The 27,246-nt window shown below is 56.6% G+C and overlaps 9 protein-coding genes across 9 annotated transcripts; 6 read left to right on the top strand and 3 right to left on the bottom strand.

Annotated features, from left to right (window-relative positions):
• Positions 1–560: 560 nt before the first annotated feature.
• On the top strand, positions 561–8,482 carry JCM15063_005247 (uncharacterized protein; the record flags this gene model as incomplete). The annotated part of the gene is made up of 8 exons (XM_076680053.1): positions 561–643; positions 702–736; positions 805–841; positions 911–1,080; positions 1,153–1,378; positions 2,189–4,476; positions 4,550–4,609; positions 4,668–8,482. The coding sequence occupies 8 exons, from the start codon at positions 561–563 to the stop codon at positions 8,480–8,482; spliced, it is 6,714 nt and encodes a 2,237-aa protein (XP_076532798.1).
• Positions 8,483–8,896: 414 nt separating this feature from the next.
• Positions 8,897–10,286, bottom strand: JCM15063_005248 (uncharacterized protein; the record flags this gene model as incomplete). The annotated part of the gene is made up of 3 exons (XM_076680054.1): positions 8,897–8,944; positions 9,015–9,140; positions 9,210–10,286. The coding sequence occupies 3 exons, from the start codon at positions 10,284–10,286 to the stop codon at positions 8,897–8,899; spliced, it is 1,251 nt and encodes a 416-aa protein (XP_076532799.1).
• Positions 10,287–10,607: 321 nt separating this feature from the next.
• Positions 10,608–12,087, top strand: PGK1 (phosphoglycerate kinase; the record flags this gene model as incomplete). Its single annotated transcript, XM_076680055.1, has 4 exons — positions 10,608–10,672; positions 10,759–10,810; positions 10,874–11,977; positions 12,049–12,087. The coding sequence occupies 4 exons, from the start codon at positions 10,608–10,610 to the stop codon at positions 12,085–12,087; spliced, it is 1,260 nt and encodes a 419-aa protein (XP_076532800.1).
• A 167-nt stretch (positions 12,088–12,254) lies between these two features.
• On the bottom strand, positions 12,255–12,955 carry SDD2 (Sdd2p; the record flags this gene model as incomplete). The annotated part of the gene is made up of 4 exons (XM_076680056.1): positions 12,255–12,296; positions 12,361–12,560; positions 12,637–12,838; positions 12,926–12,955. 4 exons carry the CDS (start codon positions 12,953–12,955, stop codon positions 12,255–12,257), a joined length of 474 nt encoding a protein of 157 aa, XP_076532801.1.
• A 187-nt stretch (positions 12,956–13,142) lies between these two features.
• JCM15063_005251 (uncharacterized protein) lies at positions 13,143–16,023 on the top strand (the record flags this gene model as incomplete). The annotated part of the gene is made up of 4 exons (XM_076680057.1): positions 13,143–13,466; positions 13,529–13,603; positions 13,682–14,077; positions 14,155–16,023. 4 exons carry the CDS (start codon positions 13,143–13,145, stop codon positions 16,021–16,023), a joined length of 2,664 nt encoding a protein of 887 aa, XP_076532802.1.
• Positions 16,024–16,741: 718 nt separating this feature from the next.
• Positions 16,742–18,935, top strand: JCM15063_005252 (uncharacterized protein; the record flags this gene model as incomplete). Its single annotated transcript, XM_076680058.1, has 9 exons — positions 16,742–16,945; positions 17,027–17,286; positions 17,351–17,654; positions 17,729–17,920; positions 17,987–18,094; positions 18,171–18,425; positions 18,497–18,547; positions 18,620–18,718; positions 18,786–18,935. 9 exons carry the CDS (start codon positions 16,742–16,744, stop codon positions 18,933–18,935), a joined length of 1,623 nt encoding a protein of 540 aa, XP_076532803.1.
• A 791-nt stretch (positions 18,936–19,726) lies between these two features.
• JCM15063_005253 (uncharacterized protein) lies at positions 19,727–21,191 on the top strand (the record flags this gene model as incomplete). The annotated part of the gene is made up of 6 exons (XM_076680059.1): positions 19,727–19,853; positions 19,913–19,967; positions 20,062–20,174; positions 20,252–20,424; positions 20,494–20,989; positions 21,058–21,191. The coding sequence occupies 6 exons, from the start codon at positions 19,727–19,729 to the stop codon at positions 21,189–21,191; spliced, it is 1,098 nt and encodes a 365-aa protein (XP_076532804.1).
• Positions 21,192–21,583: 392 nt separating this feature from the next.
• On the top strand, positions 21,584–23,620 carry JCM15063_005254 (TVP38/TMEM64 family protein; the record flags this gene model as incomplete). Its single annotated transcript, XM_076680060.1, has 6 exons — positions 21,584–22,420; positions 22,492–22,550; positions 22,615–22,708; positions 22,789–23,038; positions 23,107–23,220; positions 23,298–23,620. 6 exons carry the CDS (start codon positions 21,584–21,586, stop codon positions 23,618–23,620), a joined length of 1,677 nt encoding a protein of 558 aa, XP_076532805.1.
• A 502-nt stretch (positions 23,621–24,122) lies between these two features.
• Positions 24,123–27,020, bottom strand: JCM15063_005255 (uncharacterized protein; the record flags this gene model as incomplete). Its single annotated transcript, XM_076680061.1, has 1 exon — positions 24,123–27,020. The coding sequence occupies one exon, from the start codon at positions 27,018–27,020 to the stop codon at positions 24,123–24,125; it is 2,898 nt and encodes a 965-aa protein (XP_076532806.1).
• Positions 27,021–27,246: the final 226 nt, after the last annotated feature.

Genomic DNA, 27,246 nt, shown 5'->3' on the forward strand with positions numbered 1-27,246 from the left:
ATCAAGCAGTACCGAATCACCTTGCTGCTTACAGTAAGCGGCGCAGTAGAGAAGTCAGCAAGCCATGACGGAAATTTGATAATGCGCTTGAATGCGCCTTCCCAAGTCAGCTGTGAGCTCAATTAGCTGATGCCGAAGCCGCTCTGCCGAAAGCGAGGCTACGCTCCGTTGCCTGGAGCTAAAGACGGCAGGCGCTCGGCCATCGCCTGAAAAGTCGACGCCGAGCTTGGTACCCCAAGCGGGGGCCGACTATTTGAGCATTTTTGGCTGATTCCGTCATCAAGAGATCTGTCGAGATCTTGACTGCCTGGCTAACAGTAGCTGAAGGTACGCTTGACGTGGATAAGTAAGATGACAGGCTCGGTCATGCACTGTCATAGTCCGAGGTCCGTCACCCTCGCAGCGATCCGAGATCGTTCTTACACCTCCTTCTTCCGCTTGCCTACCAGTGAACCAACAGTTCTCCTCCATCTCGCTCGCATTCAAAGTCGACAGCGTCGAACCCGCCTTCTCACGTTCCCTCGCCCCTAAAGCTACCAAACACCTCACGCTTCCCAACAATGTCTGGCGACGACTTCGCGGAAAAGGCGGCAGAGATGCAACGTCCCATCAAGAAGTTTATACCTGGCGCCCGTACCATTGCGTGAGCCTCCTTTTCCGTCAGATTCCGCCAAACGTTCTCTCATCGCGACTTTCTACAGGTACGGCATTGGATTCTTCCTTCTCTTCGGTCTGGGTAGGTCTCGGAAGCTCGCGCGTCAGCTCCTCCGCTATCAGGACCATCAGTTGACATGACTTCCTCAGCTGCCGGCCAGGTCGGTCTCACGTCGCAACAATTGCAGTACGTCTCTGCTGCTGTCTCGCGCCTTCCCCTTGTCGGCTAATCAGCGAATATTATTTCGTTTGACAGGAAATACGGCGACCCTGTCGTGCGATACCCTAACGCCCAAACTAAACACCTTGTCGGACTGCTGCTGTTCTCGGGCATCGCCTCGTTGCTGATCGCGCTCGGATCGCCTTATCTGCCGCTGTACTTCCTCGCCTTCATTGTCTTCGCAATCTCGGTCATCGACATTACCTGTGAGTCACCCGATTATCTTGCACTATCGAGACAGAGCCACATGCTGAAGCCTTCTCGGTTGCATCTCGTAGCGGCCGGTCTCTTGCACCACCAACTTCCGTTCGGCACCAAGTGCAACGGCAATGGTGGAAACTATGGTGTCTGGACGGGTTTCGTCTCGGATTGCAAGATCTACACTGGCCTCGAGGGTGTCTCCTGGGCCAAGTGGGCTGTGGGACTGATTATCGCTGTGGCCCTTTTCGCCGATGCTTTCACTCACGCCAAAAAGCATCACAAGCGGCACTACGTCTACGGCCAGTGAGACACCTGCACGAGGAGGATAGACTTTTCGCAAACGCCAACATCAGCGTACATAGCTCGATCCCGCTCGCACGTACGCTATGTATATAGGTTTTCTCGATAATCTCCCTTACATATTACCCTTTGCTAGCTTATTCACCCGTAATTCAATTTCTACTATAGACGAAGTTTGAGTCAGATTCTGAAAGAGTGTCCTGGTAGGAGAAGGTATAAAGTACGAACCCCTGACCGGTAATATTAGGCGTACGCTTTCTCATCTCGATAATTATACGACAGCCTTTGTCTAGAAAGGCACCAAACTCTACGTGACAGCAAGCTTGAACGATTGATCGAACTTGGCGCGTACCGGAACAGCGATTCAGCGAGCCGGTCTCAAGTCACTCGCTTGATCAACACCACCGGAAACGTCGCGACGAGCAGCTTATACAGCCGACTACGTACAGCCTGACAGGCAAGTGAATATTCTCACGGCGTGCTCCCGTGCTGCCCTGCTGATGCCAGGCTATCCACATGACAGCGTTATCGGCATTTCACTAGGTCATCGCTACATCTTGGGCGCGACCCCCGGGGCCGGTTCGAACTGGATCGAAATCGAGGTAAGCGTCACATAGCCCTGATACCCAGCCTGGCGAATGCTCCTGATGGTCTATTCCTCTGTTTCAGCAGGTCGATACGGGAGGGGGTTGGTGTATCTGCCAAGCGAGGGAACGAGGGACATGAATGCCGATCAGAGTGCCAGCACGACAAGGTGAGCTTCACCAGTGCACCCAGAGACGTTCCGAGCCATAACCCGCTCGTCAACCACAGGCCAAGTCTACATCCGAAGATCAGCTCGCCCTCATCCGGCAGTCACTCCTCGCGAACCACGTCTGAAGCTTCGTCGTCGACCGCTGATTTATCTGTCCACAAGAAAGATGACGGGTCGTCAAATACATTCGCGAGCTTCTTCGGCAAAATCGGCAGAGGCGTGAAAGCCGCTGCCAACGCTGGGTCCGAGCCCACTCACCACCCAGCTCGCACGTCTTCCTCGCCTCATCGAGAACCCAAGAGGTCGAACATGGTCGGAGCGTCGAGTCGTGGAGCGGGAGTGCGGCCCAAAAGGAGCGTTACAGCGGGGGAACTGCCGCTCACGGCCGAAGCCTCGAATGGCAAGCGCGACGCGCCAGCAGCTGCCGGGTACAATGGACCACCACTGGCAGGTCCTAGTCGTGGCGGTTTCATCGTTCAGACCCACGCAAAAACGGCTGCGACGGTTGCCACGACCAAGGGCGATGGCATCTCGACAACTGAACTCGCTCACGTCAGCACGTCAAGCTCAGCACCCTCTGTACCACAAGATACGTCTCGGTCAAAGTCGATGCCTCCCCAATCTCTCGGCGAACGACGATTCTCCGTCGAAGTGCTACCCACGACAGCACCGATGGAGATAGCCCCGAATGATGCTGGCCTCCCGCCCTCTGTGATACTCGCGCGGATCTCCGATCTCGCTGCAACAAATCCTAGGTCGGAATCGTATTTGCCCCTCCTCAAATCCCTCGCCCGCGCTGTCTCGCTGTACCCTTTCCCTCCTCCGACTCTGTCCGCATCGAGCCTTTCCGAAGCTCTCTCACTCCACCCGACCCAAATTGGTTCCACCGTGCATTTCCCCGGAGCCTCACGTCCTCCTCCAACGCCCGCTCAGATTTACGTGTCGCAAGCTCATCGCCTTTCCACCACTTCGCCGCCAGCTATACAGGCCATCATGCTCGAGCTTATGGTTGCATGTATTAATGCCTCGCTCGAATCGACTGGGGGCATGAAGGAATTGGACAAGGCTGTGTTCTGGGAAGAAGCGCGACGATGGTCGGAAGACGCCAAGGTCGAAGTTGACGATGGTCAAGGCTCCAAGAGACGAGCCCTATCGCATCATGATCGAGAAGCCCTCGTCAAGGTACTTGCTGCACTTTCACGAGGTGGCCGTGACCTCTCGGACGTTCCCGGGCTTGTCGCTCTCCTGTGCAGCTTCGTTACCGATTGTCTCCCGTCCCCACGCCCGCCTTCTCCCCTCTTCGATCCGAAGGTTATGACTCCTTTCACTCGCCGAGTGCCTCATGTGCCATCCCCGCATGCATCCTCTCTCGCACTCATCACCGCTCTCCACAAATTCTCTGCTCCGCACATCTACACTGCCTCGACGCTCCTCGCCATACGTGCCGCACTCGAAATAGCCAAGCTACAAGAAGAACAAGACATCGGAGGTTCGGATGGGGTACTCGCGTTCATCACAGCCGTGGTGCGATTTGGAGAGGTTACCGGGCGAAAGGCAGCGCGTCGACGAGCTCGACCTACAGAAAGAGACGCTACTGTGCCACAGGATGGAGAAATAGTTTCGGATGCGAACGAAGGCGACGAGATCCTGCGGGAAGTTGTCTCGGTCGTTGCCAGGTTGATCGGTTGCGAAGGGTTGGTTTCGGTCGTCGAACTCCGGGATGGACAATCGTTCGCTCAAGCCTCGGTCAACCCGGCTTGTCTCAAAACTTCAATCCTGCCACCGCTTGCCCTCGATCTCATGCGCGATCTGATCCGATCGCCCGCCAATCAAGCTACAAAATCGCTCCGCCGCACGCTCATCGCTCCACCTGCCACTGGTCCGCGTCCTCCATGCCCTATCCTCCTCCTCGTCGGTTCTTTGAGGAGCTTGAGGAAAGCCATGGTCGAGAATACAGCAGAAGTTGAGGCTGCGCACCAACACAATCATGATTCTGGAATGTCTGGCAACGGCGAGTCGCGGTGGCCGAGTCTGCTCAGTCTCGGTCTGCCGTTCCTCTGGAACGGAATCAAACGGGTCATGCAGTGGGAAAGCGGTAGGGTGAATGCCGAGGTCATGCGCCTCGTGGAAGAAAGGCTCGATGCATCTGAGCGACTCGCTACCAAACTGCAGGAGGCCGCATCCAAGAATGCTGCGGGAACCACGGACCACTCGAGACCGGGATATGAAGGAGGAGGAGTCACGTACGAAGAGTGGTCGATGGCAATTGAGGTTCTGGACAAGGCTAAGATGCATGTACGGGCATGGGAGCAAGCCAAGTTGCGGCAGTGGTTACTGGCGGATGAAGGTGAGCTCTACCGCACAGGAAGTACTGCCGGGATGCATGTCCAGCTGACATTGGGGGCTTGACGTATTCGCAGTGCTCGATGTCCAGGCTGGAAATGGCGAAGAAGGGTCTGCAGCCCGCGGCTTCGAAGGCGGTGAGTCATATCGAGTCTTTCTCCGCTGAAGATAGTGCTCATACGGTCGATGGCACAGATTCGGATGAAGAAGAGCCCGAAGAGGACGAACCGGGTCAATTTACGCGTCGACCTGACGTCCTCACGGCTTTCTCGTCCTTGCTCCGCAAAGTTATTCGAGCGTGGCAGACGCCGGGATTCACAGGATCGAGCGAAGCCGTGTTTGCTCTGCTCGTCTCTCTCGCACCGCACCTTTCCGACAGCTATGCTCGCATTGTGCTCGACCAAAGTGAGGCCGCATGCCTATTGTATCCATCTCATCCCGAGTGGCTCGAGCGTACGCAGGAAGTCGTCAAATCATTCTACGTACTGCCATCGCGAGCAGCAGGAGGAAAGGCATTTCGTCAGGGAGTCTCCGCGTCGACTCGCCGCAGAACGCTGCAAGTAATCACCGCACTTCACTCCCATCTCCGTCCGCTGCCGAACCAATGCAGGGCCCTTGTGGATGAAGTCATCACGCCTTTGCTCGAGACGAGCCTCGAATCGGAAACAGATGCCACAGTTGCAGAAGTGATGATTGGCATGGTGAAAGAGCTTGGCCGTGACGCCCTTGTGGAAGATTCCAAAGGTACAGACGGGACATTGCGGGATTTCGACTCTCTGCGATTGCGCCTCGTCAAAATGGCCAGACAGGCGACGCGAACGTTCGATCGCGGTACTCCTTCGCAAGCGAACACTCCGCTATTCAAACGTACCGCTGGCTTCTCGCCGATATCTCGCTACGCGGGATCAGTCAGCAGCTCGCCCAGCCTCCGTCGAAATCAAGGACCGAGTGCAGCATCGGTATCGACAGCGCTCGATCCCCCCGATGTCTCAGCCCTCGCTGTCACCGGGCTCATTTCCGTTTTTCACCTCTGCCTCGAAGCATCGAATCTTTCAGCATCCGCGAAAGCTGTCGTAATCTTCCGCGATCTTCTTGCGCTTCTGTCCCCTGCTGCAGCGAATCAACCAGATCAGCCTGTCGCATCTCTTCGAACTCGGCTCCTTATTCTGCAGTGGCTCGTTCGCCTTCGCGCCGACGCATCTCATCGCATTCATTGGGTTCCCGAGGTCGACATCAGCGGACCTGCTCAAGTTATCAGCCGTCACGCCGTGGCGAGCGAGACGAGTGTATCCGAGGGGCCAATCGGCGATGCGAAAGGGTCAGAGGATGGACAAGCAGAAGCGCGCGGTCGATCAAGTCGCCAAGTATCCGGGGTTGCGGACCGGTCGCGCAGCACGAGTCGACTCCGTACGAGCGTGAAAGACGAGCGCAGTCCGAGCCGAAATGGGTCTATCCGAAGACCCTCTACGGCGCCCGTTGTCAAGGCGCCTATGCTATGGACGCTACCAGAGGTCGTTCCCTTCGATATTGGGTCAGCACTATGTGCGGTTGGCGCGCACGGTCTCGCGTCATTCGACCACAATCGCATGAAAAACTGGACCGAAGAGGAGGATCCCGGTACCGGCACGATGAAACTAGTCATAACCGACGAGGACACCCCATCGTCGGATTGGATCATTGTGTTGCCCGTGTCGGAGTACCTTCACACCCTCGTGTACATCATCGAACACGACCAGGAGTGGGAGCTCGTCTCGTATATCCTCTGCCACCTACCCGAACAATTGAGCAACAAGCACTTCGCCTGCGGCCCACGGTGCGCCCAACAAATTCACATCCTCCGCAAGTTCTTGTGCGATGCTCTTCGAGCCGGCGACCGAGGCGAAGGGATCTTTCCCCGGATTCTTCCAGCTGGCATTAAGCGCGCCGAGATCCATGCGCTCGCCTTTCACTGCCTGACGGCACTGATCGCCTACCGCTCCTTGTTCTCGAAGCAACATCAGGATGAGATGGTCGACACGTTCATGTACGGGCTTGGGAACCCCCGCGACACGGCAAAGCCCTGCATCCACGCGCTTGCGATGGCCGTCTTTGAGCTGCGGCCCTCGATGACCAAACACCTCGCTGAGACGGTCCGTCATCTTCAGAAGATCATCTCGTCCGCAACGCTCGGGGTGCACATCCTTGAGTTCATTGCCGGCGTGGGTCAACTACCCGCAGTCTACGCCAATTTCACAGATGTCGATTTTCAGACCGTGTTCGGCATCGCGCTCAAGTACATCCAGGCGCACAACGAGCGCCTTGCAGATGATCCAGCCAGTGCAGCGCGTGACGATGGTATCGACTACGCGTTCTCGCAGTATGTGCTTTTGCTGGCGTACTACAACATCGCCATCTGGTACCTCGCCGTCCGCCTGTCCGAACGACCCAAGTTCATTCCTTTCCTCACCCGCCGTCTCATCCAAGCGAATGAGGGGAACCAAGAAGTCGACGAAGCGACAGAGGTCATGTTCGACATGCTGGCGCGTTATGCTTACTCGAACGCCGATCCTCGACCCCGGGCGACGTCTTTCGACAAGCTCGTGTCGGGTCCAGCTTCGTCGATCCCGCCCAAAACCTGGATCGTCGGCCACGCAACGATCACAATCCGCAAACTCAACTCACCCGCATGGGTAGAGGTGACGATTCGACGAGCCTCGGGCGTGCTCAAGATGATGTGGGAGATGCAAAACATCAGCATGACAGGATCCGCTCCTGAGAATGACCTCGTTCGCCTCCACCTCCGGCACCGCGAAACTGCTGGGCTTATGGACCACACGGCACCATCGATGATCAGCTCCGCCCTTTCTGAAGCGGCGAGTCCTCGCAATCCGCGTCCGCTCGCCCGTCTCACTCGTTCCGCCTCGTTCTCGGGCTCTTCTAGCACCGCACTCTCGGCGACTGACACAATCGTGGACAACACGGTCAACCGCATTCTCAACTCGCTCGCCCGCGACATTTCGCAGCTTACGCTCGAGTCTGGCGTCCTCACGGTGGATCCGAGCTTCTTCCCTCTGCAACTTTCGTCATTCCCCGACATGGACCCGTCGGATCGACCGGTCCTTGTGCCGAACGATCCGGCTTCGCAACGCGGTGTCACCGCACTCGACCGAATGCCTATCGTCGACTTTCACAAGATCGGAGTGCTGTACGCGGGTCCGGGTCAGACGCGCGAGCAGGACATTCTCGCCAACACGCATGGCTCGAAAGCCTATGTCGAGTTCATCGCTGGGCTCGGCCAACTCGTCAGGTTGCAAGGCAGTCGCGAATCTGAGATCTACGCGGGAGGTCTCGATCAGGATCACGATGTTGACGGCAGGTGGACCTATGTATGGGACGACGACATCTCGCAGATCGTGTTTCACATCGCGACGCTCATGCCGACTTCGCTCGATACTGATCCACTGTGCACGCTCAAGAAGCGCCACATCGGGAACGACTTTGTCAAGGTGATCTGGAACGATTCGGGCGGCGAGTTCGCGTTCGACACGTTGCCGGGAGATTTCAACTTTGTCAACATTGTGATCCAACCTCACACGCCTGCCGGTAATCCATGGGTCGGACCGGGTATGACGAACAATGCCGACTTTTTCAAAGTCTCGATGCAATGTCGACCGGGGATGCCCGAGGTCGGACCGCTCGGAACGTTCAAAATGGTGACGGGATCTTCGTTGCCATCGTTCGTGCGGCAACTCGCGTTGCACTCGAACATCTTTGCCCAAATCTTTCTCGCCTCGGTCGGGTTCGAAGCGCGTCAAGGCACGAACCAAAAGATTGAATACTCGTCGAATTGGCGCAAGCGGTTGCAACAAATCAAGATGCTCAAGAAACGTATCCTTGACCAGGCTCAAGGGGGCCCCGCGACGACGACAATGACTGGCAAAGAAGGATCAAGCCAAGGGCACGCCGAACCGCCGCAGCGAGTCGACCTCGATCAAGCCGAAGCATCGAGATTGTTCACAGCGTGGCTGTAGATTTTTCTCTTCATACATCGAGTAAGACATGGTTCTATCACCTCTCATCAACATCGGGCTCGACTGACGTCTCTTGCGTGGCGTGACAGTTTTCCTCTCTCTCTCAATCCCCCTCAAAATGTTGCCATACAAAACCCCCAGTAGTTTTTTTTTGCTTTCAAAGCTTTTTTGAAGTGTCAGTTCCAATTTGTTCTATTTGTCGATTCCGTTTTCGGGTTTTTTTCCTCGGATCTCTGTACCCACCCTGTGCATGCACGCAGCAATTATGACTCGCTCACAGACACGCAGATCGTTCCCCACGAGAGAACGACTAAAAGATGCTAATATAGAAATGCTGTGTCATGATTGCGATACAATTGTTTGCTTTGTGCGGACACTAGTGATTGCTTTGCAAAAATAAGTAGATGGCGTCTTTCAACGAGATTTGGTACGAGCGGCATTGACCATCCTCATGCCGGTATCCTAGGGAGAGTATTGCCAGGTTTTTCAGTTCCTGCAAGAAAACCGAGAGGTTGCAAAGTCAGGTACTCACCGACGGTACATCGCCAAACCGTGAAGCGCCGTTCTTGCTCGATTTGGATGGACGATGGGTGGTAGACCCTGTCGAGTTTTGAGCTGCGAGTGCATCTGCCAAGGCTGCATGATGATGAATTTGTTCCTGGTGAACGGCCGACAAACAGGTTCAGTCTGACGTTACAAGACAGAATTGAGATGACATAGAACGGACCTTGAGTACTTTGAGACGCTCGCGGTACTCGTCTGCACGTTTGTCGAGTAGGCTGACGCTCTCGAGGGCCTTCATGAGCTCGCGGTCTTCCCACGATTTGACTCCTAATCCACCACGGCTTGTTCCAGTGCCTGTACCGGTTCCAGCGCCACTGCCACTACCACTGCCACTCGCTCCAGTCGCTGCGGCTACTACCTCGTTCGCCTGACGTTGCAGTTGCTGGTGTTCGTACTCGAGATCGAGTTGGTACCGGTTGTGATCGAACGATGCCGAATCAAGCTCGTTCGCATGATCCTCTCCACAGTCCTGACACGCGCCGTGGTGTTCGTCCATGTCGGTTTTCATGATCTGTTTGCCATTCTTCTTTGCCGAGGGTTGCTGTTGTTGCGGTGTCGACGAATCAAGCACGGCAGGGTTGTCGCCCACGTGCAGGTGTTGACGTGTGGCCATCTCGGTGCGGAGACTCTTTTGGAGAGTTCTCGCTTCGTTCGCTTCGAGGCTCAACCGCGCGACACAGTGTTCGAGTTCCGAGATGGCGCTCATCAAGCTCGGGAGGCTCGCCGGACCCGAAGTCGAATCAAGGTCGAGCGGGAGGGACAGATCGAGCGAGAGGGAGCCGTCGGCGATCGAACCAGACGAGGTGAACGTGAACGACGAGGAAGGGAAGGACGACAGAGACTGCGACAGCTGGGCGACGGCGCTGTGCGATGCGAGTTCTTCGTGAATTGATTGCGTCGGTGGGGATCGAGTCGGCACAGACGAGGTGCGGTTCTCTGGAGCGGCAGGGACGGGGAGGGACGGCATGGGGAAGTCGTACGGTTCGAGTCCATCGGCCCTGCGCGCGCGCTCAAAGTCACCGAGAACGTGAAGCGACTGACACAGGAGACGGTACTGCTCGACGAGGGCCCAGTCCTGCTGCGATGCGGGCTGGGGTTGGGTCGTGACGCCTGGCGGGAGTGGGAGCGAGTAGAGGAACGCGATCGTCTCGGGCAGCGGCACAAACGGCGCTTCGGCCCGCGTGTCGACTCGGCGCGCTCTGTGATTCGCTCTCGAAGCCATGGTACCAGCTTTCGCCATCTCGGCCCACGTCGAGGCGAGACGAACGGAAAAACGGCGGTGAGCGAGAACCGCGCCGAGCGGACCTCGTGTGCAGCGAAGGAATCGGCCGAAGCACGAGACGGCGAGATCGCAACCGAGGTGGAACCGTACGAGCGCGAGGAGTGCGGATGGAGAGCGAAGGCGCCGTCGAGGCCAACCTGCCATGATCTGCACAAACTGCGCGAGGAACAAACTCCCCCTGAGTTGCGCCCGTAACGTCGGAACCCGCCGCTCGTCTCTACCTCACGTCGCTCCTCTTCTCTCCACTCCTCCGCTTAATCCCCCTTTCTCATCTCAATCATGTCGCTCTCATCCAAGCTCTCGATCCGCGATGTCGACCTCAAGGGCAAGAAGGTCGTGATGCGGTGCGTCCCGGCGCTGTTCGCCTATCGCTGCGCACACCTGTCCTGACCCTCGCTTGCCTCCGTGTGCGCCGATCCTGGTTGATCAGCGTCGACTTCAACGTCCCCTTTGACTCGGAGGGCAAGATCACCAACAACCAGGTCAGTCGGCATCCAACCCGAGATCGATCAACCAACTGCTCACTGCTCTCTCCCTCGCTATAGCGTATCACCGCTGCCCTCCCGACCATCAAGCACGCCCTCGATGCCGGGTGCTCTTCGCTCGTCCTTATGTCGCACCTTGGACGCCCCAACGGCCAGGTCGTCGCCAAGTACTCGCTCAAGCCTGTCGCCGCTGAACTCGAGCGCCTCCTCCCGGGCAAAGACATCACCTTCCTGTCGGACTGCGTCGGTCCCGAGGTCGAGCAGGCTGTCGCCGGTGCGCGCGAAGGTCAGATCTTCCTCCTCGAGAACCTCCGCTTCCACATCGAGGAGGAAGGTTCGAGCAAGGACAAGGACGGCAACAAGACCAAGGCTGACCCCGCCGAGGTCACCAAGTTCCGCGCGTCCCTTTCCAAGCTCGGCAACGTGTACGTCAACGACGCGTTCGGTACCGCCCACCGCGCCCACTCGTCCATGGTCGGAGTCGACCTCGAACAGAAAGCTGCCGGTCTCCTCATGACCAAGGAGCTCGAGTACTTTGCCAAGGTCCTCGAGAAGCCCGAGCGCCCGTTCCTCGCGATCCTCGGAGGGGCCAAAGTGTCGGACAAGATCCAGTTGATCGAGAACCTCCTCGACAAGGTCGACTCGCTCATCGTCGGAGGCGGCATGGCCTTCACCTTCAAAAAGGTGCTCGAGAACATGGAAATTGGCGACTCGCTGTTTGACAAGGCCGGTTCCGAAAAGGTGCACGACCTCGTCAAGAAGGCCGAGGCCAAGGGTGTCAAGATGGTGTTCCCCGTCGACTTTGTCACGGCCGACAAGTTTGACAAGGACGCCAAGGTCGGCGCCGCGACCGACAAGGAAGGCATTCCCGCGGGATTGATGGGACTCGATGCTGGACCCGAATCGCGCAAGCAGTTTGCCGAAACCATCTCGCAAGCCAAGACGATCCTATGGAACGGACCGGCGGGAGTGTTCGAGTTTGACAACTTTGCCAACGGGTCCAAGGCCGTCCTCGACGCGTGCGTCGAAGCCAAGAACAACGGTGCGACCGTGATCGTTGGCGGAGGTGACACGGCCACGGTGTGCGCCAAGTACGATGCCGAGGACAAACTCTCGCACGTGTCGACGGGTGGAGGAGCTTCGCTCGAACTCCTCGAGGGCAAGGTTCGTCTCTTTCTCTCTATTTCGCATACGCGTAGATCCAAATCTGACTCGTCTCGCTCGCATTTCGACAGGACCTTCCCGGTGTCAAGGCTCTCTCGGAGAAGAAGTAGAAAAATTCTCTCACGGTACAAACGTTTTAGCCCGCAGAAACGTAATGAAAAAAGAACAACATGTTGCAGTGTTTTGTGTTGGTCGTGTCGGAATCCGATCAGTCTCGCGCGAGGTTTCCCCCTTGGCATTTTATGGATTTTCTCGGAATTGGTAAAAGTGAACCGAATCAGAAGCTGTCGTCAGAATCGTACGCGCTCTTGCGAGTGAACTGTACCCACGACGTGCGCGAAACGATGAGTACGGTCGCAGGAAAGAAAAGGGTGGAAGCTCACGGTAATTTTGCCTGCAGATTTTGACCCTCCCGCACCCCCGGGACCTGAACCTCCTTTCTCCATCGCTTCGACTTGATCGAGGACATCGATCAGTTGTTCCTCCGAGACTTTGCCTCGCAGTTGTCCACTCTGGGCCATCCTCATCAACAATTGTTCAATCGCACGCGCTCGTTCAGGTTTCACGAGCGCTATCCGAGACACTGAACAACATAGGAATCAAGTCAATGTGTGAGTGGAGTATGGGTCGAGGATCAAATATGGACAGGAAAGACTCACGTCGTTCGCGGGCTTCAGTGGTCAAGATTTGGATCATGACAGTTCGACGTTGTTCCTCCTCGGCGGCGAGTTTGGATGCTTGATCCTCAGAAGATCCGGCTCCTCCTGCAGCAGCAGCTGCACCAGGGGTACCGGAAGGGAGTCGGGTCGACGAGGAAGGTCCAGTTCGACCCGAAGTGCCTTGCAACTCGGCCATGCGTTTCTATTGGTCCGTTTTGCGTACAAGTCACAACCCATTCAACAGGGTCAGAGTGCCGACCATGAATGCGCGAGCAGCGAAAGGACGTACGGCTCTGATCGCTTCGAGGTCGTTGTCCATTGGCGTTTCAGATTATGGAATGACAGAAGTTTTAGGCGCTGTGTCGTCTATCAGTATTGATTGTGAGCGAATCGGCAATGTCGTGTGTGAGAGAGAGAGGGAGAGAGACGCGAGCCGGGTCAAGCATCATCTTGACATCCACCTTCTCCTCCGCTCAAGTCGCTCTCGGGCTTACCCTTCAAGCGCGATGACGAGAGATCGTCCACCTGCGAAGCGACCACGCACCTCGGGAGACGCCTCGCGCTCGTCTTCAGCTTCTTCCGTCACTCTGCGCTCGCCATCTCCTGCAGCTCCATCCGCCACCGACTCGCACGAGCATAGCGGCAGGAATCGTGGCGATTCTCGAGCGATAGGCAAGAGTCGAGCCGAGAGGCTAGCCGGATTCGACGACGAAGCGGACGAGCCGACGAGTGGGGAACTCGCACCCTCACCGCGCACGACCCAGCTCGACGACGATGAAGATTCAGACGAAGATCCATGTGCGATCTGCCTCGCTCCGATCGAGAACAAGGTACGCTTCAGTTGTCTAAACCTAGTCGCGCTACTCTTGCTGACCCCTTTGTCCCCTTTCAGACGGTCGTGTATCCGTGTCACCACGGCCAGTTCTGCTGGAACTGTATCAGAGCGTGGACCGATCAGTCGAGAAAGGTAAAGTTTGACACCCGAGAGACATAGCGCATTCGCCCAGCTCGGCCAAAGCTGAACAGCAAGACTTCCCTCGTGCAGTGTCCACTCTGCCTAGGTCCGATCGCGCACTTGATTCACAACATCAGGTCGGTCAAGGACTACTCGACCTACCACCTCCTCCCCCTTCACACTCTGCCTGCGCCTTCGTCAGCCTCATCGACATCTGCGATCCCGCCTGCATCCCGACGCGGTCCCACCCCGACCTCGTTGCCACGTCACGCTTTGTACGGCAAACCACCGTCATTAGATACTCCGACCCCACGCGAGCGTCTCGAAGAGATCGCACTCGAACGCCGCAAGTACATCTATCGCGAAGGGCTCTACGCGAAACATGTCGCCTCGAACCGATACACCGGGTTCAAACCGTTCGGACCAAACATCTTTTCCAACAACCCAGATCTCAAAGCGAGAGTAATTGGGTTCATCAGGCGAGAGGTATGGATCTTCCTTTTGCGATTCGTTTCCGAGAGAAAATTGAAAATAGTTTTCTTTTGTCCGTTTCGCGCACACAGTTGCAAGTGTTTCCAGCAGTCGATGTCGCATTCTTGACCACCTACCTCATCTCGATCGCGTCTCAACTCGACCTACGTTCGCCGAGCGCCCTACGCCTCATTTCCGACTTCCTGTCAGACACGGATGCCGAGCACCTCGTGCATGAGATTACGAGCTACGCTCGTAGTCCCTTCAAGAGTCTCGAAGCTTACGATCGGTTCATCCAGTACGGTAGGCCCGAACAACGCATCGAGCCAAACCAAGCATCGAATGGGTTCGAGCATGGTGCAGACCGACCACGATTCGCAGATCATATGCATCCTCCTCCTGGATCGGACCGCGACACGAGACGAGATCGGTACTCGACTAAATCGAGATCGAGACGAGAGCACAACATGGACACCCGGTCGTTCAGGGAACCAGATTGGAGGGATCGAGATCAGCACTATGTCGGAAAGTATCGCCGAGACTCGAGGCAGAGGACGAATGAGCGACGCGGACACACGTCGGAACGTGATGCGAGGTACTCTCGATCGCCAGAGCGAGAGCGATCCGACGACATAGTGAGAGGAGGTTCGAGGAGGCACAGTAACTCAGGCAAGAGGTCATGCCCGGCACATTCCGAACGTGATGCAAGGAGACAGCGCTCGCCTTCCCCTCGTCATCATCGGGAAAGAAGTCCGAGTCAGTCACGGTTCTCACCCAGACGGTCTCGGTCACCCACTCCGGCACTGCACGAATCTCCAACTCGCACGGCTCGGACTCCTTCTCCACCTCGACTACACGCGCTCGACCCAGAGTACGAAGATGCAATCTCGCTGAACGCTCCAGCTCTGTCGTCGGAACGCAATTCGATCCGAACGTCGCAACCGCTTGAAGTGGCTCATGCGAAGACGAGCGATTCCGACGACGTTCAAAGCAAGAAGCCCTCGATATCGATTTTCGGAGCTGCGAGGCGATTGCTGGGCAATGGCGACGTCGTCACGTTCTCGAGCGAGGGCAAGGTGCAGCTACAGCGTAGGAATCGAACCGATCCAGAAGATGATACTACTCGGGGCGACCTGCAAGAAGACGTTTCGCGGCAAAAGAAGGATTCGAGAATCATGGAGCAGGAGCGCTATCAACCTGTACCCAAGGCAACTGCCTCGCTTGCAAAGAACAGGTCGCCCTCTCCCGTGCAAGCTCAGCTAGCTTCAACCTCGCCATCGAACCGTACGACTGCTGCATCGAACTTGCGAGCGAAACTGCAAGAACGCCTCAATGCCGAGTACCGTCAAGCTCTTTTACAACTCAACGCGTCTTCGAGCACGAATGAGAAGTCCTCTCTCCCGGGAGGGTCAGAGACTCCTGTACATGAAGGGAAGCGCGCGACAGTCGACCGCGGAAAGCTCCGAAGTTTGCTCCAGTCGAGACTGCAAGCCGAGAAGGCGCTCGCGTACGACACCCAGAAGTCCCGGTACAATCTAGAACCGCCCACCCAATCCAGAGTCTATGAATCGATTGAAGATTTGAGGGGAGGACCTACGACTTTCAGTCAGAGTACGAAGGAATTGCTGTTGATGAGGTTGGAAGAGGAGAAACTGTTGGCGCTCGAGCAAGGAACACTCGTAGGCGTCGACACCATTTACAGTGACAAGTACACTGGACGTCAAGAAACTGAAAGTTCATCTCTCGCAAGCCAGATTTCGCCAGCTGCCTCGCCAACATCGAACATCCTGCCGACAGCGAACCAGGCCGAGTTGGACCTCAAGGCGAAACTGCTCGAGAAGAGGAAAGCGGTGGTTGAAGAAGAACTTCGCAAGCGTAGTGGGGAATTGAAGGAGAAACTCATGCGGGAGAAGCTCAAGAAGAAACGACTGGCGATTGGGACCCAAGCGAAAGCGGCCTGAACGATCACGAAGGTCTCATTGTTTAATTTTCCCCGATGTTGGGTTGTCTGTCCACACTCAAGCTTCTCATTACTGTGGCCGGTGCAATGTGGTTCGACGCTTGCCGATACGCTTGAGCGTGGGCGAACGAAAAAAATTAGGCTTCACGTGTCGGTCGATACACTTGCGCCAGCACGTCCGTGCATTGTTGACGTAAGCCGATGGGGCTAACCCACTGTAGGGTGTTGGAAGCGACCCAGTGCATTGTACAAGTGTCAAAGAGGACCCCGTCGAACAACCTTCTCAATTCGATAAGCAGTCAATCTCGAACGACTCTCGGACATCGTGCGTTGAAGGCTTGAAGCCCTTCCCCAACGACGCTATCAAGGCTGGGTCTGTGTACGCTGCGGATCCCAATTGCGGCAGGGACGAGTATCGCGCAAGCCGGGCGCTCCATGGAGTTCTTCGGCACCGGAATTTGACTCGGGAGCCGACGAGCTGAAACCCGTGCGGGAATAATAGGCCGTTAGAGTTTCTGTCACCAACCGATTTCGCCCGTTGCTGTAAAACTTTCTCCTCGTAGACCTCGAACCGCTTGCCTCCTCTCCCTCCTTCCACCATTCGCTCGTCTACCAGCCTCCTCCGTCTCGTTGAGACACCAGCGTCGCGCAGACTCGCTCCTCGTGCACTCCCGTCTTTTTCGGCTCGACGCACTCTCACCATCTACACCCCGCGCATGATGCCCGAAACGCACGCGAACGCAGTCAGGAAGCCCGCCGAACCTCCCGCGCTGGGTCCGCGCGAGTTGCAGGTCGAACGCGCGATCGCACGACTTCGCTCGATTCCGAACCCGCTCGAGAAGTACACCTACCTGACCGGCCTCCGAGCGCGCAACGAGGACGTGTACTACGGCGTGATCGGTGCCGAACCGAAAGAGGTCATGGTCAGTTTCGAGTTCGCAGGTTGACTCCTACCGGCCAGTCATTAACCCCCACATTTTCAACTCGATCCCGTTGTCGTACAGCCCATCGTGTACACTCCGACAATTGGACTCGCGTGCCAGAACTTTTCGCTTATTCACCCGCCGCCTATCCCCGCCGCATCGACAAATGACCCGATCCGCAACCTGTACCTCACGTACGACGACCTGCCAAATCTGCCCGAGCTCATCGCGGGACTCAAGACCCGCCTTGACAAGGAAGAGATGCGCATCTGCGTCGTGACAGACTCGTCGCGCATCCTCGGAATCGGAGACCAGGGAATCGGAGGCATGGGCATCTCGCAGTAAGCAATGCGCGCTTTTTCTGCTGCTCCGCCGTTCCTCCTGACACCCTCCCTCTCCTTACAGAGGTAAACTTGCACTGTACGTTGCTGGAGCTGGAGTACAGCCCAAATCGACGCTCCCCGTGTGCTTGGATCTCGGCACGGACAACGAAGCCCTCCTGTCGGACCCGCACTACGTCGGAGTCCGAAAACGTCGAGTCGACGACAAGTCGACGCTCGAATTCGTCGACGTGTTCATGCGCGAGATGCACAAAAACTTCCCCAACATGATCATTCAGTTTGAAGACTTTGCGACCTCGAAGGCGTTCCCGATCCTGCACAAACATCGCGACGTGTACCCTTGCTTCAACGACGACATCCAGGGCACCGTGAGTAACCACGCAGTTTTCTGCCCACTCCCTGCCGGACTTGCACGAGGCTGACTCGTCTGCATGATGATTAGGGAGCTGTCGTGCTGGCTGGAGCGATCCGGGCTTTCCACCTCAACAAGGTGCCGCTCAAGGACCAACGCATCCTTTTCTTCGGCGCGGGATCGAGTGGTGTCGGAGTCGCCGAAACTATCGTCAAATACTTCCAGCTGCAGGGCATGTCGGAGGAGGAAGCGAAGAGCAAGTTCTGGCTGGTCGACTCCAAGGTATGCATCGCTTTTTCTCTCCGAGAAAATTCAGGCCATGCTGACGAGTCTCGTCTCTTTACGTAGGGTCTTGTTTCGCACAACCGAGGAGACAAGCTGCCTGAACACAAGCAATACCTTGCTCGAGCTGAATCCGACGCTCCTCGTTTGCCTAACTTGCTCGAGGTCCTCAAGGTGAGACATGCAGGTATCGCAGTGAAAACCCAGTGTGCGACCTTACTGATGTGATGTTCCGCGTGTCATTCCGCAGCATGTCAAACCGACTGCTCTGCTCGGACTCTCGACCGTTGGCGGAAGTTTCACGCCCGAAATCCTCTCGCTCATGGCCGAATACAACAAGCGACCGATCGTCTTTGCCCTTTCGAACCCAGTGTCGCAAGCCGAGTGCACATTCGAGGAAGCCATCGAATCGACAAACGGTTCCGTCTTGTTTGCGAGTGGAAGTCCCTTCGACAAGGTCGAATTCAATCAAAAAGTGTACGAGCCTGGACAAGGAAACAACCTGGTACGTTCCTAAGAGGCGCCTCTGCTTTTCGCTTCAGTGAGCGATGCTGACAAGCCTTTTATTCTCGACAGTACATCTTCCCTGCGCTCGGACTCGGTGCTATCCTTGCCCGCGTCAAGACTGTAAGTTGAATTGTGCTCTGGATTCGCTGTCACGAGCCGTCTGACCGAGAATCGGATCTCTGCTGTTGACAGATTCCCGAAGAAATGGTTCACGCGTCCGCTCAAGGTCTCGCCGACTCTCTTACCGCTGCCGAGACTGAGCGAAATCTCCTCTACCCCGATGTCGAGAGGGTGAGTACTTGAATCTTGTACTCCTGAATTCCTAGATGCTATGTTACTGACTTGTACCGGTACATAGATCCGAGAGGTTTCAATCACGATTGCGCTGAAGGTGATCCGCTCGGCGCAAAAGCTCGGAGTCGACCGCAACGAGGAACTACGATCGATGAGCGACCGCGAGTTGGAGGAGTACGTCAGGCAACAAATGTACCACCCTCTCCTCGCCTAAACCCTTTTCCTCCCATCCTTTCCGGTCTGTTTTTCGGGGAGGAATCGCAAGCCACTGAGTCCCGTCGCTAGCAATCGATCCACCCGGAAAACCCAAAAAAGAGCACACAAAGCTCACCACCGCAATTATCTCGTTCTTTTTGTCAGTCGTTCTTTCTCGTCGTTTTTGTCCTCGTGGGTTTTCCTCTGGGTTTATAGAGTCTTCGCAACTGCTTCCTCTCGTCTGTACATGAAATCTACTTCACGCGCTCTGTCGAAAATGTACCATTGCAGGCATGAAGAGAAAGAACGAGCTGTCCAGCCATTTTTAATTGTGAACCGTGTATTCTGGTTTGGGTATAGAACTCCTTTTCGTCCTCGACGATATTTACTTCGACATGATGACACATTTCGTTGTCGTTGCAGCTCGTTGGCTCTTCTGTTTGATCGTCTCCTGCCCAGGTGACCTACATGGGCAGTGTCCGTTGTCGCTTTTTTCTTCTATATACGTTTGAAGGATCCTGTCCACTTCTGTAGCAAGCTGTCCCTAAATCATAACGTGCGGTTACAGGAGTACCGAGATGCAGCCAGCAGAGCCCCCCGCCGGATGTCCGAAGCAATGAAGCAATGACCGGGACCAAGCAGTGGGTAGTCAGCCTTGGTCGTCATTTTAGACTACCAGAGCGCGGCTGATGTCGCCGTTGGTGGTCTACAGCATGAGCAATACTTGTGGGGGATAGATGTCGAGGACAGGTCGCCGATCGACTCTCTTCGCGAGTTCATCACTTCAATCTTCGGCATTTCGCTTCGACGATGAGCTCGGCAAGCGCACCGGCGTCTCCCGAGAAGCCGCCGGGTGGTTTCTCTGCTCGACTTGGCCAGCTTGAGGACGTGCTACTCAAATCAGTGATATCATCTGCGGTGGGCACTCAACCGACCGGTACGCCTCGCATCTCTTCAAAGCTCGCAGTAACGGTACTGACCGAGAGTTCTGTACAGTCCAAAGCGGGAAGGAGCCATTGTCACTCCAGGCTACGAGTGTCAACTTTCGCCGGTGAGCCGCTTCAAGCCTGAACCCCCACTTTCTGCCGGATACTTCCTGTGCTCCTCGTAGCTCACTCACATTCCCGCTATCTCTCTTGAGACAGGTTCGTACAAAAGTCGGGTCCGGTCTTTGTCGCGCAGGATGCAGCGGAGGCCGTATTCAGATGGGAAGACCCTCCCAAAACCGTCTTCTTTGCCGTTTGCTGGGCGTTTCTCTGTCAGTCGAGCAGTGTCTCCAGATCCGAGCGCGCGCACAGTCTTCAGGCTGACGTAGGCAACCCCGCCTTATGACAGGCTGGTACCCTCCGCTCGTGCTCTTCATTCCGAACTTGGTTCTCGTCGCCGTCCTGCTCACCACGTACAATGCCCGAAGAGGCGACAATCCACCACCTGAGAGTCAGGACGGACCGACCACCCTCTCCGCAGCGCCACCGACAGAAGGGTCTGTCGACTACTTGGCAAACCTCGTGAGTCTCGCCCATAACGAGGACAACGCTTGACAGAAATCAGTATCTTACGGGCTCGCGTTTCGACAGCAAAACATTCAAATCATGATGGGTCGCATTGCAGACGCTTCCGACTTTGGACGGTCGCTCGTGCCCTACTTGACGTGGCAGAACGATCGCCTCTCGCGCGCACTGCTGCATGTCGCCGTCGTGTCTTCGTGCGCACTCGCGCTCGCAGCACCCTACATCCCGTGGCGCTTCGTATTCTTTGTACTCGGCGAAGGGCTCTTCGTCCTGTGCCATCCAGTCGTCGTGACGTTTGTCGCGTCGGTCGCGGGTTCACCTCGTGCACAAGCCGTCCGGAAGCAGAAACAGCAACAATTGGTTCGTCTGCTCGAGGATGACGGATTGACCGACCGAGAGCTGGACCTCGAGATTGTCGAAATCATCCGGATCGAGATGGAGACCCGGACTCCTGACGGAGGATGGGAGGGCGAAGTCGTGATTGGAGGCGAACGACCGAATGGGGCCAAGTGGCTAGGAGATTGGCAAGACTGTCTCCCCGAGGACGGCGAGGTCGGGTTCGGTACGTTTGTCGCAAATCCTGCAAGCGCACGGTGCCACAAAGCTGATGGCTCTCGGATTTTGCTCCAGACGGATGGACGTATTTGCATCTCGATGGGTCTCGCAGCGCTTCGGCAGTCACACAGGGCGAGAAAGGACCGATGCACGCTCAGTCGCGTCGGAAAAAGATGATCAGGCGAGCGCTCAAGTCTCCTAATCCTTAGAACGCGCTTCGAATTTCGAGCTCGAATGTTGTAACGTGAATCACAACCGCGAAGATGTCCGGGACCGAGACTGGTCAAGCGCGATTGACTCGTGCAAACCGGAACATCTAACGCAACAAGGCGGATTCGCTTTGTTCACTGCGCTGGCTCATGATGGCATGCTTTCGGTTTTTACTCTTTGCCCGACGGTCCTGCATTTTAGCAAGCCGGAAGAGGAGGTTTTCGTGAATATTGAGAATGTCCACGGCGCAACAATAGCATTTTGTGCTGCGAGCTCAAAGACTGCGATTTTCATCATTTCATGGTGGGGGTCGAGGCCATTAATCCGAATCCGAATATCATCAACGCGACCCCGTTGTACGCCTATCCGACACCTCCTTCAGCTTGTCAGGATGGCACCCAATCGAGCACGATCGTCTACTGTCACGTCGAATGCGTCGACCACGAGCCGACCATCGACCCCACGTTCGCACTTGGCGACGAATCCGCAGGAGCTGGTGACCTCGTCGACGCCCACGACCGAATCACCGGATCCGGTACAGCTTCAGGTCGACTACGAGAGCAACTGGGACGCATCAAGGGACGTGGCACGGAGTTACCGCAGCGAGCATTCGATGAAAACGATCCGGCCAGGCCATCGCGACGATGATGACATTCTCGACCGGGAACAAGCCCAGCGCGACGAATCGAGCTCGCGGCTTACCAGAGAGGACAAGCACGAGTATGGAAGGAATCACAGCGTCCCGCAAAGGAGCTCGCAATTCGTGATCGACTTGGCCGCACCGGATGACGCGAGCACCACCTCTCCCGCTCCGACCCGACCTCGCGCTTCAACTTTTGGCGGTGTCGAACTACCACCAACTCCGAGACTCGTGCTCGAGAGCGAACCTGCGGACGAGCTCGCGAATTCTGCCCGGCTCGAACCATCGGACGCGCCGGCGATCCTGCCTCGGCCAGCCCTCGCGAACCGGGGACGCTCAGCTTCGGCCTCCTCGCTCGCGTCTTTGCGGTCGCTCAACCCGTCGCTGCATCTCGGAGGCGCACCGTTGCGAGAACGCCGTCCGGTCCTCTATGCAGGACTGCAAGCGGGCGGACTCCTTCTCATCAGTCTCCTCGCGCTGTACCTCCTCCTGAGAAGCTTACTGCCCCCGATCGACGAGGAGCACAAAGCTGCCGTCAAACTCCCGAAAAGCTTTGACGACCTCAAAGCGCTCAACGAAGTGCTGCAGGTAATGCCTCGACTCGTTCCGCTCTCATCCCGAGCTTGATCGAGAAACTGACCTGTCACGGAATGCCGTAGGTGTACAAGGAGCGCAACTACTGGCGCGTGCTCGGCTGCTACTGCACCGTATACCTCTTGTGAGCCCACCGTCAAGCCTCTCGCTACAACGGTCCGCGGTTCTGACTCGGGCTATGATTGCAGTTTGCAAGCGTTCTCGGTGCCCGGCTCCATGTACATGTCGATTCTCGGAGGAGCGCTCTATGGCGTCCTCGTCGCTCTTCCGCTAGTCTGTACCGTGAGTCTATTCCCGCCACCGCCGCACGCCAGTGCGAACCTTGACTGACCACAAGAGGGCGTGCCTCCTATCAATCACAGTGCGTAGCAACTGGTGCCCTCTTGTGCTACTTCATCTCGGCTGCGCTCGGTCCCGCCGTCCTGACAAATTCGGAGGTATGGAGGAAACGGGTCGATGCCTGGAGCGACCGAGTGCAGAGTCACCGGGAGAACCTCGTATCCTACCTGATCGTCATCCGCATCGCGCCACTACCGCCACACTGGGTCGTCAACGTCGTTGCACCTCATTTGGGAATCTCAATGTGGACGTTCTGGATCTCGACGTTCCTCGGTACGTGCTTCAACCCAGTTGCCCTGACAACGTAACGGCACGAAAGCTGACATACCTCTATCATGCAGGAATCGCTGGTGTTTCATACATCCATACTCAGATCGGCACGACGCTCGATCAGATGACGAGCACGAGCGATTTCCATCTCATCAGTTGGCAGAACGGTCTCGGTCTCGGAGGCAGTAAGCTCTTTCCTCTGTCCTGGCACGACATGCTGAACAGAAACTGACTCGGTTCGTGGGATCCGTTCAACTGGTAGTCGTGCTTGCTGTCTTGATCCCGGTTCTGCTGCGTCGATACTACAGCCAAGATCTGTCTGAAGCAGCCGAAGATCCCGCAGGACCCGATGCGCCTCGACACTCTTACGACCCGCTCTTGTCTGCGCGCGCTTCCCTCTCGCTCGACAACGACGTGAGACGATCGTTCAGCAGCTCGGACGGTTCGGCGTTGATCCCGAACAAGTTTCAAGACCGAGAAGACAGTTCCGATTCGGACAACGTTGCCAAGAGACCCACTTTGAAAGATGGAGCAGGAAGTGCTGCGAAAGTCTCGAGACTGCTCGGAGTAGAGGTGAATCACTGAGGGAAGACCCGGGCGTTCGTGCTCTTGCTCCTCAAGCCCCCAGGTGGGGCTACCAATCGTTCCCTCTCTCCCTCACTCGGTCGATTTTTCCCGAGCATTGTGTACCCAAGAGATTCCTTACTCTCGACCCTCGCTCTAAATCCTGTATACTACGTTCTTCTCGCCATGTCCTCTTTTAGCACTTGTAGACGGAATTCAAGTTTCGATCCCATTCCCAAGCTCCATGTCAAAACATTGCCTCTCTCGTTATCCTGCGATTCGAAGGGCCAGCCGAGATGTACACAGAAATACATGCAAACAGGATGACATATGGTAGATTGGCAAATGCACGATATAAATAATGAACCCATGAGATGGCAAAGTGAAAGAAACATGCGCATATGAAGATTGTCAAGGGCCGGCGCGACATGGGATGAGGACACATACCGTAAATACAGCGCAAAAGAGAAGAACAGAGAAAAGCGAAAATTTAAAAAGACCAAAAAAGGGGAACAAAGAAACCTCACATGGCCATGCCTATCACCGCGACATTGTAGCTACATTCGATCCGCTCTCCGAGGCACACGATCGCTTCCTCCGTCTCGGTTCCGTTCGAGTCGAACGAATCGCAGGTCAAGTTCGAGCTGTACGATTCACTGTGAGGGAGGGTCGGTCGCCGCCGTTCGCTCGAGGTCGAACAAGACGAAGTGGGCGACTCGTCGGTGAACGCGAACGAGTCGGTCGATGAGATCGAATCGTCCTGCGTGCGGCGATGTTTCGAGTGCGAAGGAGGGGAAGAATCGGCAGCGGACGAAGCGAAAGTCGATGTTGAGCTCGACGCGGCGATAGAGGCGAGCGTGTCGTCAATCTCTTTCTCGAGATCGACTTGCGTCTGAGTAGTGGCAGCGAGATCGTCTCCAGACTCTTCTTCCTCGGAGCCCAGCTCCCGGATAGCCTTGTGCGAGTTTGACCGAGTGATTCCCAGAGGGACCGCAATCGAGAGAGGCGCGTCACCGTACCGTGTCGCCGAATCGTCTGATTCATACACTTTGGATTTGCGGTGCTGCATCCGTCGCACGGACAAGGGCGAAATGTTCTCCTTGCCTTGGCTCAGGTTCGAGAGCGACCGGGTTGAGAGTGTCGGTGACGGGAGAATCTCGTTCGAGTCCATGCCTCGAGCGATCAACGATATCCGCGTTTGCGATGCTGTGTGAAGTTGCAACGCGTTCTCGGTGAGCGGTGAGGAAGGCGATTCGACAGAAGGAGGCGTATGAGGCCGTTGCAATCGCATCAACATGTTATTGAGCGTTTCCTCGCAATCGGAAGAGTCTTCTTCGTTCACCGGCTCGACCTGCAAAGAGGACAACGCCGGATGAAAGTCGGTACGGGCGACTGTCGGGGGGTTGTACGGGATTGACGAGAAGGTGGGAACCGTCGGAGAGTCAAGCGCAGGGGAAAGAGGCGGAGTCGCAATAAGTGGCGCTGGTCCGAGCTCGAGAGGGGGCGGCCGAGTATGAGACGGCTGCGCGAAGGTCGCGGCGCTCGACGTTGGAGGGGTGAAGACTCTCTGACGCTCCTTCCGTTTCGAAGGAGCCCGCGTAGAGACGCGGACGACCTTCTTCTCGTGAATGACTGTGACCTTAGTTGGTCCACACAGTGTCACCGACGGCGGAGCAGGCTCAGAGCTTCGTCGCCCTGACACGAGTCTTGTAGCGACAGACGTCTGGCGATCCCGCTGCTCAGGCGAAGGTGGCAAGACGCAGACTTCCGGAATCTCGCATGGGCGGAAAGTCGACGTTGAACTCAGCGCAGGCGAGATGGCTGGAGACGGTGCGAAGGGTTCTCCGAGGCTCGGCGACGAAGGCGAGAACGTTCCCGACATGGCCGTGGGAGAGAAAGATCCCGCCAATGGAGGTGAATGTAGTGGCGTAAGGGCAGTAGGAGTCTCAGGCGTGACCGACGAAACCGAGGGAGTCGACGTCGTTGGTGTCGTGGGAGAGGGCGGGATCATGCTTCCGAAGACTGGAGCCGAGGCAGGTCCACTCGTGATCGTGTTGGCAACAAGGACATTGACGGGCGAAGGTCGCGAAGAAGTCCGACGAGGAATCGGTCGTGGACGTTGCAGAGAAGATTCCGCGTTCGTAGGCGTAACGGAACCGCTCCGAAGCGACTCGATGGTCGTGGTAGAATCCGATGGAGACGGGCTCGGCGGGAGGACAGGTTCGGCGTCAAAGTTGAAATCGAGAGGTTTGTAGAGGCTCAGAACATGACTCCTGCGTTTCGTCTTGCGGTCGGTCGCGGTCGACATGGTGCCTTCGTACGGCTTCTCGGCGTTGATCTTCTTCTCGACTTCAGCGAAGACTGCATCCATCGAAAGACCTTCGAATCGGATCGAGGGGATTCTCGTCTTGTTCGAGAGCGCTGTTGCAGGCAGGAGATCGTCTTCGGAGCGATCCCGCCGGATATACCTGCCTCGCGGTCTCGGTGGCGACACCTCATCGTCGGCATCTCCCGCGTCACCTGGAGATGCGGGTGCACATGCCTCTTGACGCTCGGACTCTTTGCGTTGTCTCGCTGCTGCCTGCTCGTACGCCGGATCAAATGGTGGTGACGTAGGCGACGGTTTGCTCGAGGTCGAGAACCGCTTCGGCCGTGGAGGGGTTTCTGGGTCTGCAAGCATCGCCGCGACCAGTCTCGGGATCGGCGTCGAGTTGCGCCGTCCGTCGACAGAGGAGCGCAAGCTGCGGGTTTCTTCCTCCTCGCGTACGGGATCCAGTTTTTCCTGCTTGACACGCCACATGCGATGAGGCATCGCTTCGCCGCACGAGTCGCGACCGCTCTCGGGGGAAGAAGTCAGGGAGAGCGAAGTCGCTTCCGAGTCCCAGCCGTCATTTGAAGACGCGAAGAGAGCGGTCGATGCGAAAGAAGAAGTCGTTCGGAATGTCGACAGGGAAGAATTGCTGTCTCCATGCATGGTCGAATGCGAACCCGAGTGAGGCGCTATCAGAGCAACAGACGGGTGTTGACGGGCCATGTTGCTGTCAGACGCTTGTCCGGGAGGAGGCGCCGGGAATCCGAGTGGCAATGAGACTGTCGTCTGCAGAGTCGCTGAGAGAGGGCTTGAAATTGTTGGCGACGTGGGCGTCGCAGAGACGTGCTGTGTCGAATGCTTCTTGTCCGATTTGCTCCATGGAAACGACAGCAGTTTCTTGCCAAGCCCCCCTTTCGAGGCGGGTCCGACCGCGGAGCCATTTTCTTTGCTGTTTGCGCCTCGCATGTACTGGTCGAAGCCTACCGCACTGTAACCAGCGTTGCCGGACGAGGGGAACGTCATTGAAGTAGGTGTTGGAGGAAAGAAGGCGTCGGACGGCGAAGCCGGCGCGGCCTGGCGCAAAGTCGGGTTCGACTTCTTGTTGCGCATCGAGGTGAGCGGGTAAGGGAAGAGCGGGTGCTCGCTCGACGACGACGACGATGCTGTCCGAAACGACGCGTCAGATGAGTCGTTCAGGCTCGAAATGCAGACCCAGTCGCGTCGGAGGACCCTCGTACCCAGTTTGACGGTTTGACGGCTGGAAAACACGAGAAAGGACTTTGAAGAACTGGCTTGAATGACGCAGACGAATCCTCTGGCTAGGACAGGTCGATCG

The sequence above is a fragment of the Sporobolomyces koalae genome (assembly GCF_050403365.1).
Source record: "Sporobolomyces koalae JCM15063 DNA, S_koalae_JCM15063T_v1_ctg31, whole genome shotgun sequence".
In the NCBI taxonomy this organism is placed as follows: domain Eukaryota; kingdom Fungi; phylum Basidiomycota; class Microbotryomycetes; order Sporidiobolales; family Sporidiobolaceae; genus Sporobolomyces; species Sporobolomyces koalae.